Source organism: Parasteatoda tepidariorum, chromosome 6 (assembly GCF_043381705.1).
Source record: "Parasteatoda tepidariorum isolate YZ-2023 chromosome 6, CAS_Ptep_4.0, whole genome shotgun sequence".
NCBI classification, from domain to species: Eukaryota; Metazoa; Arthropoda; class Arachnida; order Araneae; family Theridiidae; genus Parasteatoda; species Parasteatoda tepidariorum.
The window spans coordinates 88,925,630-88,940,713 of record NC_092209.1 but is presented as its reverse complement, the minus strand read 5'-3'; the positions used below and the strand labels follow the sequence as shown (position 1 = coordinate 88,940,713).

General features: G+C 35.9%; 1 protein-coding gene across 1 annotated transcript in view; it reads left to right on the top strand.

Annotated features, from left to right (window-relative positions):
- Window positions 1-14,868, top strand: part of LOC107442069 (sarcoplasmic calcium-binding proteins I, III, and IV) — a 19,975-nt gene extending 5,107 nt beyond the window's left edge. The window contains exons 5-7 of the mRNA XM_016055536.3: window positions 5,228-5,360; window positions 12,583-12,680; window positions 14,578-14,868. Of these exons, the coding sequence (XP_015911022.1) occupies window positions 5,228-5,360; window positions 12,583-12,680; window positions 14,578-14,745 (399 nt within the window). The 3' untranslated portion in view covers window positions 14,746-14,868. The remainder of the gene's footprint in view (window positions 1-5,227; window positions 5,361-12,582; window positions 12,681-14,577) is intronic.
- Window positions 14,869-15,084: the final 216 nt, after the last annotated feature.

Genomic DNA, 15,084 nt, shown 5'->3' with positions numbered 1-15,084 from the left:
TGTATATATATATATATATATATATACAGAAGAGCCATTACATTATGACCACCCTGCTAATAACATGTAGCACCACCTTTAACCCTCAAAACTGCTAGCATCCGCCGTGGCATTGATTTCACAAGGTGCTGATAGGTAGTCTGAGGTACACTATCTGGCCATTAATGACCGGACACCCCTCATTTCGGATATATGAGGTGCTAGTATCAAGTCAGTAGGGCGTAGGGCCGCCATGCGCCCGAATCACACCTTTAACCCTTCTAGGAAGGCTATCCACTAGGTGTTGGTACACGGCGGCAGGTATTGCCCGCCATTCCTCCTGTAACATGACGAAGAGTTGAGTAGTGGTTTTGGGGCGTTGTGGTCTGGCCCTCAACAGGCGCTCCAACTCATCCCAGAGATGCTCAATTGGATTGATGTCGGGACTTTGGGATGGCCAGTCAAGCTCTTGCACCCCCATGTCATCAAACCAGTCCGTGATGGCATGTGCTTTATGAATGGTAGCGTTATCGTGTTGAAACACAAACGGGCCATTACCGAACTGTTGCCACAGGGTGGGAAGCGCCGAATTGTCCAGGATGTCTCTATACCCTTCTGCGTTCAGGGTTCCACGCACTAACACCAAGGGTCCAAGGCCAAACCATGAGAAACATGACCACACCATAATTCCTCCACCGCCGAGCTTCACAGTGGGGACAATGCACTCCTGTAGGTACCGTTCTCCGGGCATTCGCCAGGTTCACACCCGTCTATCAGAGTGCTACAACGTGTAGCGTGACTCATCACTCCACATAACGCTTTTCCATTGCTCTACTGTCCACTGGCGACGTGCTCTGCTCCCCTGAAATCGGTGGTGGGCGTTTGAAGATGAGATGTTTGGCTTATGTGCTGCTGCTCGTCCATGGAATCCTTGTGCAATCAGCTCCCGACGAATGGTACGTGTACTGGCAACACTGCCAGATGCAGCCCGGAAGTTGGTGGCGACAGTGTCCAACGACATCTTTCGGTTTGCCTTCACTACACGTCGAAGAGATCGTCGATCTCTGTCGGACATTATTTTGGGCTTGCCGGGTCGGGACTGCTGTTTTATCACTCCCTCTCGTTCCCATTTCAACATGACGTCACCAACTGTTGATCGCGATATCTGAAACTTGTCGGAGATGGCACGCATGGAATGAGCAAATCGGTGGGCGCCTATGATCATGCCCCTTTCCGCCTCATTCAGCTTTCGCCGTCCACTCATTTTCACTGTTAACGCTCCATTGGCCGTCACCTGCTTGCGAATGGTCTTTCCCCCACCACAGGTTCCATATTTATTCCGCCAGGACGAGTCCACCTACCGTTCAAGGGGTGTCCGGTCATTAATGGCTAGATAGTGTATCTAGTACCAAACGCTCACCAACTGGTCCTGTAATTCCCTCACATTGCGAGGGGGTAGCGTGGCAGCACGAATTTGGTTTTCCAAGTAGGACCACAAATGTTCTATTGGATTAAGGTCAGGCGAATTTGGGGGCCAAGACATGACTTGAAAGTCACTAGAATGCTCCTCGAACCAATCCATGACGATTCGACCCTTATGACTTGGTGCATTATCCTGTTGGTAAACACCATCCCCTGCAGGAAAAACTGCTGCCATGAATGGGTAAACTTGGTCTGCAACTATGTTCAAGTAGCTAACAGACGTCAGGGATTGTTCTATGAGGATTATGGGTCCTAATGTGCCCCAAGAAAAGATTGTTCCTGGGCGAGAAATCATGAAAACCTGGGCGAGCTCATTGTTATAGATGGAGGGTGGTTATAATGTATTGCCTCTTCGGTGTATATATATATATANAGGGTGATTTTAAGAACAGGCATTAATATGGTTTACGTGTTAAATTAATGATGAAATAATTAAGTGTTCTTTCAATTGAAAAGTTGTGAAAAATGAGCACTAATTCAAATTTTATCTGTATATATATATATATATATACTGATATGTGACGCGTGCATCGCAACGAGTGCTTACATCCCTTACGTTCTGTCATTCAACTGTGCTCAGTTGCAGCTGTGTTGGTAACTTGTACCGTTAGTTCTGTGTCTTTAAAATGCTCAAGTTTACCAAGTCACCCTACGCGTATTTTTTCCGCGATACGGTCATATTTTTTTTATATTACCGTCGTTGAACAGCTGACACAACTCTTGGGGTTTACGACTACTAACGTTAAACTCCATAGCCTTGTAATTTTGAACTCAATCCCGAAGACAAGGGATCTCCTGGATCAAGTATTGGGTGAAATTTACCTTCGTAGAGGACTTTTTGATGAAACTAACCCGCATTTCCGTTACATGGAGAGGAAAACCACGAAAACCTCCCACTGTTAGTCAGAAAGCAGGGGCACTCTAACCCATGATCCGTCTACCATTGAGAATATTTTACTTCAGCACTGTGGTCGGTGCAAGCTGGATGTAGAATCAGTATTGACCAGCCATCGTTGGGAATAGAACCCGGTTCACCTCATTGGAAGGCAAACGCTCTTTCCCCTGAGCCATCACGGTCATTGATGCATTTTTAGTCGTCAAAAAACCTGTCTGCTGCATACATTCATCAGCAGATTTGTGAAGTTTACGAAGCCTCCTATTGGCATGCTGACAGGAAATTTTGCTACTCCATGACAATGACTCTCTCCACATCTCAGTCCCGATCTTTATTGGACTCCTTCGGCTGGGAAGTTTTGGACCATCCCTCTATACAGCCCAGATTTTGCGCTAAGTGATTTTCATCTTCTCCGATGTTTCAAATATCATTTTGGGGGCAACTAGCACAACGATGACGAAGACGTGAAAAATGGTCGTGACCTCTTTGTTATAGGAGCAGGCGGCAAGTTACCATGAAGGGGGTATTCTAAATCTAGTTGTAAGGTATGAGAAGTGTTAAAGCAAACTTGACAACTATTTCGAAAAAAAAGAGAAGCATATGCTGAATCAAAAAATAAATTTGCTTTATGAAAAGTTTCTTTCGTTTGGTTTTTATTTTCAAACGGCCCTTACTTAAAATACAACCCTCGTAATCTTACTAGAAATTAAATCTTACTAGATTAAGAGATACTAGATTAAAATATTTACATCAAAATATTAAAAATAAAATGAAAAATATGGACAATGAAAAATAATTCTTTAATTTAATTCGTATTCGCGTGATATAGTTTAATTAACGAAGGCATGAAGTAATTAAAAAAGGCGTGATATGTAAACACCCATGCTTTTAAAGAACTCGAAAATTTTTTAAACTTTTTTAAGAAATGGAAAAGTTATAACGATGTAATTTCATTACATGTATTTATATCATTGCGATAAACAATATCTGCATCTTCCATAGTAAATGAATAGCCTAAAAGCCTTAATAAAAATGGTAACTTTAAAAAAAAAAAAAAAATCCCCGTTAGATTTGAGACCCGAAACTTTAAATAATAGTAAAAATGTGTGTTTTTTTAATATTTTTTATTAAGAAATACGCTATTTAAAAGAAAGTAAATTCATAAACGCTATTAAATATTTTTAAAAAAAAACTCAATTATTTATTAAACTTAATTAACCTTTTAGTTCTTTTCAATGGGATACCTGCAAGTGACATGGTGAGGGCATCTCGAGGCTGATTGGTTATGCAAACGTGGTATTTGTTTACGTTAGCAACCGTTTTTCCATTCTATTTCGAGTAAGCCAAGCCCATCAAGCATCAATTCTCTTAAGTGATACATTCAATATTCTTGCACAAAGATTTCAATTCTTTCACTAAATATTTCTTACTTAACACAAAGATAGGCATGAAGCCATGTAGAACATAAACTAATTCAAAACAAAAATATATCACGGTTACCATAAAATACATAAACAAATAATAAATCTAAATTAAGAAAAAGAAGTGAAAGAGAAAGAATTATGTTTCAACGCTTTGCAAAATGAAAATTAAATCATAAATTATATATATTCTCTCCAATAGGTGGGGCACTAGGTCTCAAGATGTTAAACAAAATTTCGTTTGACAACAAGCTTACCTCTGCGAAATTGTTTATTTATAATAAATGGGACTCGGGACAGAAAGTGTTAAGATCTACGAATAACTTTTTAATTAAAGTTGCAAAGATTTATGAATAACTTTTTAGCTAAGGTTGCAAAGATTAATGAATAACTTCTTAACTAAAGTTGCAAAGATCTACGAATAACTTCCTAACGTATGACTTAACTAAGGTTGCACAAACTGCAACTACGTACATTAAAACTCATTTGACTTAGATTAATATTACGTAAACTGCTTGTTCCGTGTTCAAATCAACATCAAGGTAGGTTCAGTGGTTTTGTGTCAATAGTTCAAAATAATTCATCGGCGAAATCAAATCAAATATAAGGAAACAAATATTTAATAACGAAAAAAGGATTAATACAACTTAACACTTCCGTGTCTACATGTTCACTGCTTGTTGATGCGCTCACAGCGCCCTCTCAGTAAAGGTCTGGTTTCTTAGGACAAACGCCTTATCTGGGCGTCAGCGTGACGTCAACGTCCCGCTGACGCCAACAAAATACTGGTTTGTTAGCTCAAGGCCTGGTTTCTTAGAACTAGCACCTTATCTGGGCGTCAGCGGAAAGTTGACGTAGAGCTGACGCCATAAAAATACTTTTTTGTTAGCTCAGCGTGAGCAGTCGGCCCAACGCAGACATTTTCTCTCATTGCGCATGCGTTAATAACGTAAACAAATATTTATTTTGAATTTGTATTGATTTTGTTATTGTCGACCAGTGTTTTAGAGAACAAATAATGACTTTGTCCAAGAAAAAACACATTGCAGCTGAGCTAAATGAAGAGTGCTATGTTTAATGAAGAAGCTATGTTTAATGTCAAAATCAAAATCTTGGCTGATTTCAATGCGCTGTTGGATGTTGTCCGCCATTGCTTCTGTGGTTAACGTCACGTTGTAATCCAACTGCAGTTGAGTTGGACGGCAATTGTAGTTCAAGATGAGCGTTCGATGACGTATACTATCAAACTCACAAATGGACCAATCAGAGGTTAACGCTGATTTCCAGCTGACGGCGTCCTGTCCTAAGAAACCAAGCCTTAAGGAGGTTTTACCCTGGGTTTTACCACTGCTTTTTCCCCCTCCAACATTCAATGTCAAAACTATAGAATTAAGAAAATTAATTTTTGCCTAAAAATGTAAATAAATTGAAAACATAATATTTTTTCCAGGATACAGTAGTGGAATTTGATGAGTGGCTCAAATTCTTTCACAATTTGGGACAACAGACCAAATCTCATAAAGAGTTGCCAGATTTTCTGCAGACCTACCTTCAACTTTTCTTTTTCATTATGGACTCAAACAGTAAGTGTTTTTTTTTTGTTGTTTTTTTTTTGGTAAAAACTCTCACATTATTTTGCATATTGTGATTAAGGAGAATTAATTAATCTTAATTACTAATCTTTCGCTTGTATCTTTATACCTTTTTTATAAAAATTTTATTTTAACCTATTCAGAGGTGGTGGGATAAATACCAACCCGCTTATTTCTGACGAAATTATAAATCATTAAAATTTCAATAGTTCATATATCTTAAAAAACGTGGTTTTTAACCATTAGCCACTTTTTATTTTAATAGTCAACTACTTTTTATTTTATTTTCATTCTGGACGAATATGAATGGTTTGTTTATTATTATTATTTTTCTCTCTCTTATAACCGTCGTTGAAAAGTCGGCTCAATTTTCGGGTTGACGACTTCTAATGTTCAATTCTGTAGCCTTGTCATTTTGAACTCAATCCAGAAGACAAGGGAACTCCTGGATCAAGTATTGGGAGAAATTTTGCCTTCGTGGAGGACCTTTAGGTGGAACTAAGCAGCATTTACGTTATATGGAGAGGAAGACCACGAGAACCAACCCAAGGATAGCCTGATGGCAAAGGGACTCGAACCCGTCATCCGTCTACCACTGAGGATATTTCACGTCAGCACTGTGGTCGGGTGCAAGCCGAATGCGAATTCGCATCGACCAGCCATTGGTGGGATTCGAAACCGGTTCATCTCATTGGAAGGTGAACGCTCTATCCCCTGAACCATCACGGCTCTATATATGGATTGTTGACTTTGAAGCCCCAGCGCAGATGGCGCTGGGGGGGTTAAAATTCGTCTTAAGATTTCCAGGGTAGCTACTACTTCAGACTGATTTTTAAGCCTTATCTTGAAGAAAAAAAACGCATTCCCCAATATTATGACATTTGTAGTGTTTTTTCAGCATAACACACTCTTTCAATCTAACTTTCAACGGAAAAAAAACAACAAATGAATTCGGAAGACTTCGCAAGCTTGCTATGATGCTACCCGAAAAATAACGAACGGCGCTATTTTACACAAATATAGCCAAATAAGGAATAACGCACAAAACATGGCAAACCTTAAACTTTATTCATGCTGGGATATTAATGTTCTTAAATCTGTTTTAGACTTACGATCTGTTAGAATTTATAAGTTACAGAAAACTGTATGCGTTAATTTAAACTCAAATCACAATAATAAAACTTCCTAGAATATTAAACCTGTTCACGCATCGCCTCATAAGCATAACAAAAGCGGAGGGATACACCGAAAGTTTTCTAAGTTTCTTCCGTTTTTAGAAAGCTTGTTATTTTTTTACATTCAGTCAATCATCCATACAATAATTAAAATTTTCACAGTTTTCTTTAATGAGCGACTAAATTTCAAAGAGGCCGGATCACACTATGGGTCGAAAATGACATCACTTTGTGTGGAAAGGGAGATGGTACACTAACTGGCTGTAGTGCACCTACCACTACAAAAATACAATTCCAATTCCCTAGTATATAAGACATGTTAACTCGATTCTATGTTGGGGTAGCTTTTTATAGATAGAGGTTGACATGGTCGATAACATATGACCCATATTTAATATTAAATTTTATTTTTATGAAGGGAATCATCACAAAATTGGACGTACTGTAAATAGTATTTTTATTTTGAGCAATTTTAATACTTAATATTTATTTAGTCGTTATACGTTACAGCATTTGTAACAGAGCCGAATAAAATAAAAAAACAGTATTTATATTTATGGTGGTCTTATAAAAACATAATCTAAGTACCACAGTTAGTATTTTTCTTGACATTCTTTTTAAAAAATCAGTAAATGGAATAACTGTTTTCTATAATTTCTTTTATTAAATTAATTTTTTGAAATATTAGTCTAAAAAACACGTTTGAAGATATTGTTGTAACTTGTGTGTGATACTGTAATAAAATCAATTATAAATTATCAAATAGTAATAAAAAATAACTTGTATAACTGATAAATTCTCAGCAATTTTCCAAACCCTCTCCCTTCTCACGAGTAATGACGTTATTTTCGACTAATAGCGTGACCTGACCATTTTGAAATTTAATCGCTCATCTTTGCTTGAGTTCCCTCAAAATTATTTTCTGGGTACTTATCGGATGCTGGGAAGCTAAATGAACCAACATATAAGAAGATCGTAGTTTATACCAGTCACTGGCAATCAATAACACATCTATAATCCTATACGCGATATTTAGCAATAACTAAACATATTGAGAATACAGTACAATCTATACGGTAATATCCCAAACATTAACATAAAATGTCAAAAAGATAATATTACGAATATAACGATAATTAATCAATACGATATTATTGTGAGTACATTTTATTTGAGTTACGAAAATACTCTGTTGTTGTTGTTGTAGTTCATTTATGTAGCACTAGAACTGCACAATGGGCTATTGGCGACGGTCTGGGAAACATCCCTGAGGATGATCCGAAGACATGCCATCACAATTTTGATCCTCTGCAGAGGGGATGGCACCTCCGCTTCGGTAGCCCGACGACCTGCACGCGAAGTCGAGCACTTTACAGCCGAACAGTTTAACGAGGACCCATACCGCACACACTCGATCCTCACGGACTAATCCAAGTGGTCACCCACCCGCACACTGACCGCAGCCAGTGATGCTTGACTTCGGTGATCTGTTGGGAAGCGTGTCTTAACGATCAGTCCACTGCGGGACGAAAATACTCTGACCAGTGTAGAAATAATATCAATTAACTAAATTGGAAAGATATCGTGACGTAGTGTTAAATATTGATATTTTTTGATAATAAATATATCACTTAGTATGTATAAATTATGCTTTGGATATAAAGCGCATTAGATTCGTGCTAGAGAAAATTTGAAAATAGCAAGCAGTCTCCGACCATTTGTTGCCCACTGCTACACCAAGCCCTTTTTTTAAATTGAAAAAAAAAAAACTTTTTTTCTTATAATACACTACACTTTTGTTACACTATTTAAAAAACAGAAAGATCTTTTTTATTTAACTGAATTTTGAAGATGCTCAAGCATAGTGTGCCCATGCCATGTTAACTCCCCGTCATGTCCTTGCATTGAGACTCATCCTTCATAGGGTCATCGGAGCTGAATCACCTTCGAGTCAAACATTATTTTATTACAGGAAAAAGGAAGTTAAGAGCTAGACGCTCGGGTGTGTTCCATTAAAACTGTAGCAGGAAAAGATAAGGATGAATGCTTTCTCAAAAACAAAAGGGGGTACAAATACTGACACACACAAATGCATAGACAGAGACGGCAATTATTAAAAAAATAAGAAAATTTGGAATTGGATTGGGAAATTGGAAATTTCCCAATCCAATTTTGGAATTGGAAAGATTTGGAATTGGAAAATTTTGTAAAAGAGAAAGTATGAAATAGAAACGTATTTAAATATCAGACAGGAAACGATAAGTCTTGAAAAATAACGTATTGTCGATATTTAAATATAAATGTTCTTAAATTCACGGTTACCGATTTCATAACTGTTAGCTAAATGGGAAAAAAAATAAGACACAATCGAAAATTATTTATAAGATAACAAAAAAAGAGCTAATATATTATTTGTGAAAAACAAATAGAAAAGTCATTTTCCATCTGGTTAAGTTCTATTTTTATAGCCCCAACAGCTGAAATGACAGAGATTCTTGCACAAGAGAGAATCATTTTTATATGAGCGAAATGTAGGTCAGGCAGACAGAACAAGGATTCTATTATTTCTTGGCTATGACAGAAGTAACTTAACGAAAAGGTTAACATTTTAAAAAAAGAGTTCATTCTATTATTGTAGCAAAACGAGTTACAAGGTTTAACTGGATTAACTTTTCATAGTAAATTCTGTTTCTCTATTGGAGTTGAAAAGTTTCGACAAATGTCAAATTGACTAATAAACTTCGAATTCAGAAGAAAAAAAATGGATTTCTTTCCCACTGCTTGATAATAACCATAACAGAGAAGAATCTATATGGGCACATCAAAAATTTTGAAAACATTAAATGTACTTTTATTTTATTTTATAGCCGACGTTAAACAGTAGACCCAATTTTGAGTTTATGATTACCAATGTTCAACTCCGTAATATTGCGATTTTGAATTCTATCCCGAAGACAAGGGAACTCAATCTCAATTCAGAAGACCTGAATCAAGTATTGGGAGAAATGTTGCCTGCGTGGAAACTTTTTCGATGAAACTAACCCGCATTTGCTTTACTTAGAGAAGAAAACCACGAAAACCTCCCACGGTTAGCTTGACGGCTAAAGGATGATGCGTCTACCACTGAGGATATTTAACATCAACACTGTGGTGGGTCGGTGTCAAAATAGAGTAGAAGTATATTCTTTCCTACCTGGTTCTATTTTTTTACTTCAGACTTCGATACTGCATCGCTTGCTTTTAAAAGGGAACGAACTCTAATGATAAAACAAATTTAATAAGAAGAGGACGGACATTACATAAACGATCATCTTCCATCCAAAGCTATAGAAATCAAACTGAAACAAAATAAAAAAAAACATTAATATTCATTCAGTCTGAGCGCCATCTGTTGGTATTAAAATTAATCTGTTTCAGTCGGAATTCGTATCCACCACAGAAAGAAAAAAAAAAAATATTCCAGGAAAATTTTTTTTTCCTTCTAGGATCCAAACCCGGGTTACCTGAGGATAAAAGCATTACGACGATAGGTTTTTGTCAAAATCATCTTTTCGACCACTATCGAGTAGAGAGTGTCATAAGAGTGAGTGTGTGTATGAGAAAGAGGGGGAGAATTAAATGGTAGTTTTTTTACTGCGTTTTTAAAGTTCTTTTTAAATCACATTTTCTCCTCGTTAGTAGTCGTGAAAGATGACGACCTTTTGCAACAACCTAGTGTTGTAAACTCTTGTGTAAAAAAAAAAAAAAAAAAAAATTCGTTCAAACTGCATTTTAGGTTTTTTACTGTTCTGATTACGTTTCGGTTTAAAAAAAAAGTGGGTGTTGCCGTTTGTAAATTTCAAAATTTTATCACTGTAACTATAACCGTGAGAACTACGAAACCCTTATAAAGTCGGTTAAGTTTCTTTTTATTTATTTATTTATTTATTTTTTCAAATTTAGGTGATTATTTTTCAATTCCAGGTAGTCATTCATTTCGTTACAATTAACACATTGACAAAATGTTCTTTTATAAAAATACAATAATTTTATTTTGATTTCAAAATGCTGTTTGCTCTTATGTAAAATAGTGACTTTAAACGAAAAAAAAAAATGGTCAATGAGTAGGGGCGGAGCCTTTTCGTTTGAATAAAAAAATATTACAAATGATTTTTTCTAATGAAAATATGAAGACTAAATTAAAATGCGTGAATAACAAATAAAAATAATCTGGTTTTATGCCACAGATTTATGCAATAGCCCAATATTTATATTTCTTTTCCCAGAAATTCTGTCGAAAACTAATTAGTTTTTGTGTCATTCAACTGCACATTTTTAAGCAATGCTTACATTTTCGTAATGCGTATAATACGAAATAAAGATATATTTGTGACATTTTGTTATTAAAACTAAATTGGCGATACGTTTATTTTGTGAGAAAAAAATATTTAGCCTTTTTTACTCATTTATTTATTTACTGGGAAAATTAAGTTACTATAAAATTGCCGACTCTTATGTGTGTGAAAAACATTAAAGTGTCAAACATTTTTTCTATTTATTGCCAACCTCACTGCAAACATTGCTTTTAAATAAATCAATGACAGTATGCAAAGTAAAAACGTTATAGCCCGAATGTTCGACTGCTCGTATTTTTACAATCTATGCTTCATGGTCAATTCATTCATTAAACTAAAACCTTTCCAATAATACATGGTACATACCTCGATGGCTCAGGGTATAGAGCGTTCGCCTTCCAATGAGGTGAACCGAGTTCGAATCCCAGCGATGTCTGATCAATACGAATTCCATATCCGGCTTGCACCGACCACAATGCTGACGTGAAACATCCCCAGTGGTAGACATATCGTGGAATAGAGTTCCCTTGCCGTCAGGCTGACCGTGGTAGTTTCTGGCTGTCTTCCTCTCCATGTAACGCAAATGCGGGTTAGTTCCATCAAAAAGTTCTCTATGAATGCAAATTTCTCCCGATCCTTGATCCCTTGTCTTCTGGATTGGATTCAAAATGACAAGGTTACGGCGTTGAGCATTAGCAGTCGTAAATTCAAATAATTGGGTCGGCTGTTCAACGATGGTTATAAAAAATAAGAAAAAAGTAAGACTACGCAATTTGAGAGAATTGGCCAACAAACACTCATAAAAACAATTCTCTGACTTTTTCCAGAATAATCTGATTTAGTTTTCATGATTTACGTAACATATTGGTATACATTCAAACTCCAATTATATCCCCTTTTCACCATCCCTTGGTTGGAAGAAGTTATCTAATATATTAAAATAAATAGGAACTTAGTTTTAATTAAATTCTAATAAACAAATGTCCTCTGTACCTTTTTTTTAAAAACTTTTTACGCTCCTCAGACAGAAAAAAATGTCCTTGCTAATTTTATTATTATTATAATTATTTTATATTATAACAGTTCTTGAACAGCCGACCCAATTTTCGGGTTTACGACTACTAATATTCTACTCAGTAGCCTTTTAATTTCGAACCTAATCCAGAAGACAAGGGAACTCCTGGATTAACCACTGGGAGAAATTTGCCTTCGTGGAGGACTTTTTGATGGAACAACCCGCATTTGCGTTGCATTGTGAGGAAGACCACGAGAACCTCCCACAGTTAGCCTGACGGCAAAGGGACTCTTAACCCCTGATCCGTCTATCACTGAAGATAATCAGCGTCAGTACTGCGGTCGGTGCAAGCCAGATGCGGATTTGTATCGACCAGCCATCGCTGAGTTTCGAACCCAGTTCAACTCATTGGAAGGCGAAAGCTCTATCCCCTGAGCCGTGATGGCTCAGGGGATAACTTACCCTTGTTAACGGGAAATACCTTACTGAATAATTTTTGCTTTATTTTTCATTGAAATGTTTTTTATCAAAATTAGTCATCGAATTTTAACAAATACAGTGAAAATTTGAAAGAAATTCAACCTTACAATCTCCATTTAAAATTCGATAACTATGTTCGAAAAAAAATATTTCAGTGAGACAAAAATATTTACTAGTAAGTTAATAAATTCTTTAATATTTTTTTTCAGAGGATGGATTGTTTTGCGTGAAAGATTATAAAAAGTATTTGGCAAGTCATGATATGGATGTAACAAGAGCTAAGGACTGCTTTGAAACCATGATCAATGTAAGTTTAAACAACCTGCCAAGTTCATAAAATTACAAATTAACTCTTTGAGATCATATTTTTACTCTCAGTCAACATTAAATCATACTTAACTTAAAGCATTGAATAATAAATACAGAAAAATAACTGATTAAAAAAATTAAACTAACCAAAAATATTTTCTGAGTATTTTTCTTTTATATATATTAGTATGAATGGTTGACAGTTAAGCACAGATGGCGCTGAGAGTTTAAATTCGACGTGAAACATTCGGGTTACTCGATTACTACTTCCCACAGATTCTTTCAATTTAACCTTCAACGAAACAAAATACAAATGAATTTGAAAGATGCTACCCAAAAAATAACCAACGGCGATACTTTACACAAATATAGCCAAATGAGGGATAACACTAAAAACATGGCAAACCTTACAATGAATATACATGTTCTTAAAATCGTTTTAGGCTAACGACCTGTTAGAATTTATAAATTACAGAAAACTCTTATAAAGAATTACGCGTAAATATAAACACAATAATAAAACTTCCTTCATATACTGCCTCGTAAGTATTACACACACACAAAGTTTTCTAAATTTCTTCCGGTTTGTCTACTGTAAGAACTCTTCCCGCCACAGACCGTCTGCTGCAATGGCAACAAGAATAGCGCATTTCAGGGAGGGTAGATTCTCTTCATTCTACGGCTAACAAAATAGACCGAAGAAAAGGCCAAAACATATCCTAAACAGTGACCCCACACCCCTACTTGAAATAGTTATAACTCATTTCTATAATAACCGCCACGGGTCCAGATGAATGTCAAGGGGAGTTCTTACATTAGACAAACTATAGGAAGCTTGTTATTTACATTCAGTCAGCCATCCTAACCTAAAATACCTAAATCAACCAACCGAACCTAAACTAAACAAAAACTATTTTTCATTGAAACAGAAATTGTGCCCCCGCCAAAATCACGCTGGGTTTATGAATATATTCATTTAATGGATTTAGGTATCAACACAATTAGCACATTTTAGCCAATATTCACTCTTTGAAAAATCAGTTTAAGGTTCTACTTTGAAATCAATATCATGTATTTTAACATCTCATGATACCTTAATTTGTTAAGATGAACCGAGTCTCAATAATACTAATTAATGTTTTTTATTTTTATGTTTTTTTAATTTAAAAAGATACTGAGGTCCAGGTAACAAAATAAGGTTTATTTTCACTCAGCAAAAACCTTTTAATGGAAACCTAAAATGGTTTGTTATGCGGTTTACGTGTTAACCTAACTTTAAAACGAGATCTGTGACCATGTGCTCTATTCGACGCACATTACCCTCATCCAAAACCTTTGGACAACAACCTTCGATATGAAAATCTTCAATCGAGGTTGATTTAGGGTTTTTGAAGCTTGAAAAAATCATTTCATAAAGCTAGTCTCAAGATGAAAGTAATCTTAAATCTAAGTCATTATTAATGTTTCTTTTCACAAAGTCTTGTATGCTCAGCTATAATCCACCTAGTCATGAAATTTCAATGGACAATGCAATTTGATCCTATCGCTAGTGTGACGTCAGCTAAAACGTCATTAATGACCTAAGTGACCATTTTACCCATGTGACCAGACTTTTTAAAAAAAATAATTTTTAATCCTTTTTGGATGAAAGGTTTGAAACTGCAATATTTTTACTTTATTGAAAAAAAGGTGTTTAGTACAAACATTTTCGTGACAATAAAATTCTGACGCAAGGTTATATGCTTTCTGGGGGCAGTATTGTAACTATTATACCACATCAGCAGTATATGGAAGTTTACATGTAAAACAGGTTAACAACATGATATAGCATGTGCAGTAAATAAGTATTATGTTATAATGCACTTTTTATGGTTAATAAATGTGTCTTCTTAAAGGATGAAGACAGGTCCAATGGTAATGCTATGACGTCAGACCGTTTCCGGGAGTTGGTATATGATTTCTGGGTTTCACAGGATCCAAGCAGTCCAGGAAAATATATATGCGGTACTTTTGATTCAGCTGTACTCCAAGAACTCGAATCGATGAATAAATCAAAGAACTAATCATCCTCTTCTACCCTGAACACTTCCATCAACAAGAGACTCCATTTCATAAAACTCTAGATCTATTCGTCAAACAATTTTTGCCCATAGCTTTTCAAATAAAAACATTTTTGTGATTTTTAATTATTGTTTGGTATTTTTGTTAAACAATAACATCGTTCTAACTTGCTTATTTACTCAGCTTATCCAACATAAGCTGATGTTGGATAAGTAATAGTAACTCGGTAAGTTGATGCGGCTCAGTAAGCTGATGTTTTATAACCGTCGTTGAACAGCCGACCCAATTAATTTTGGGTTTACGACTACTAATGTTCAACTCCGTAATCTCGTAATTTTGAA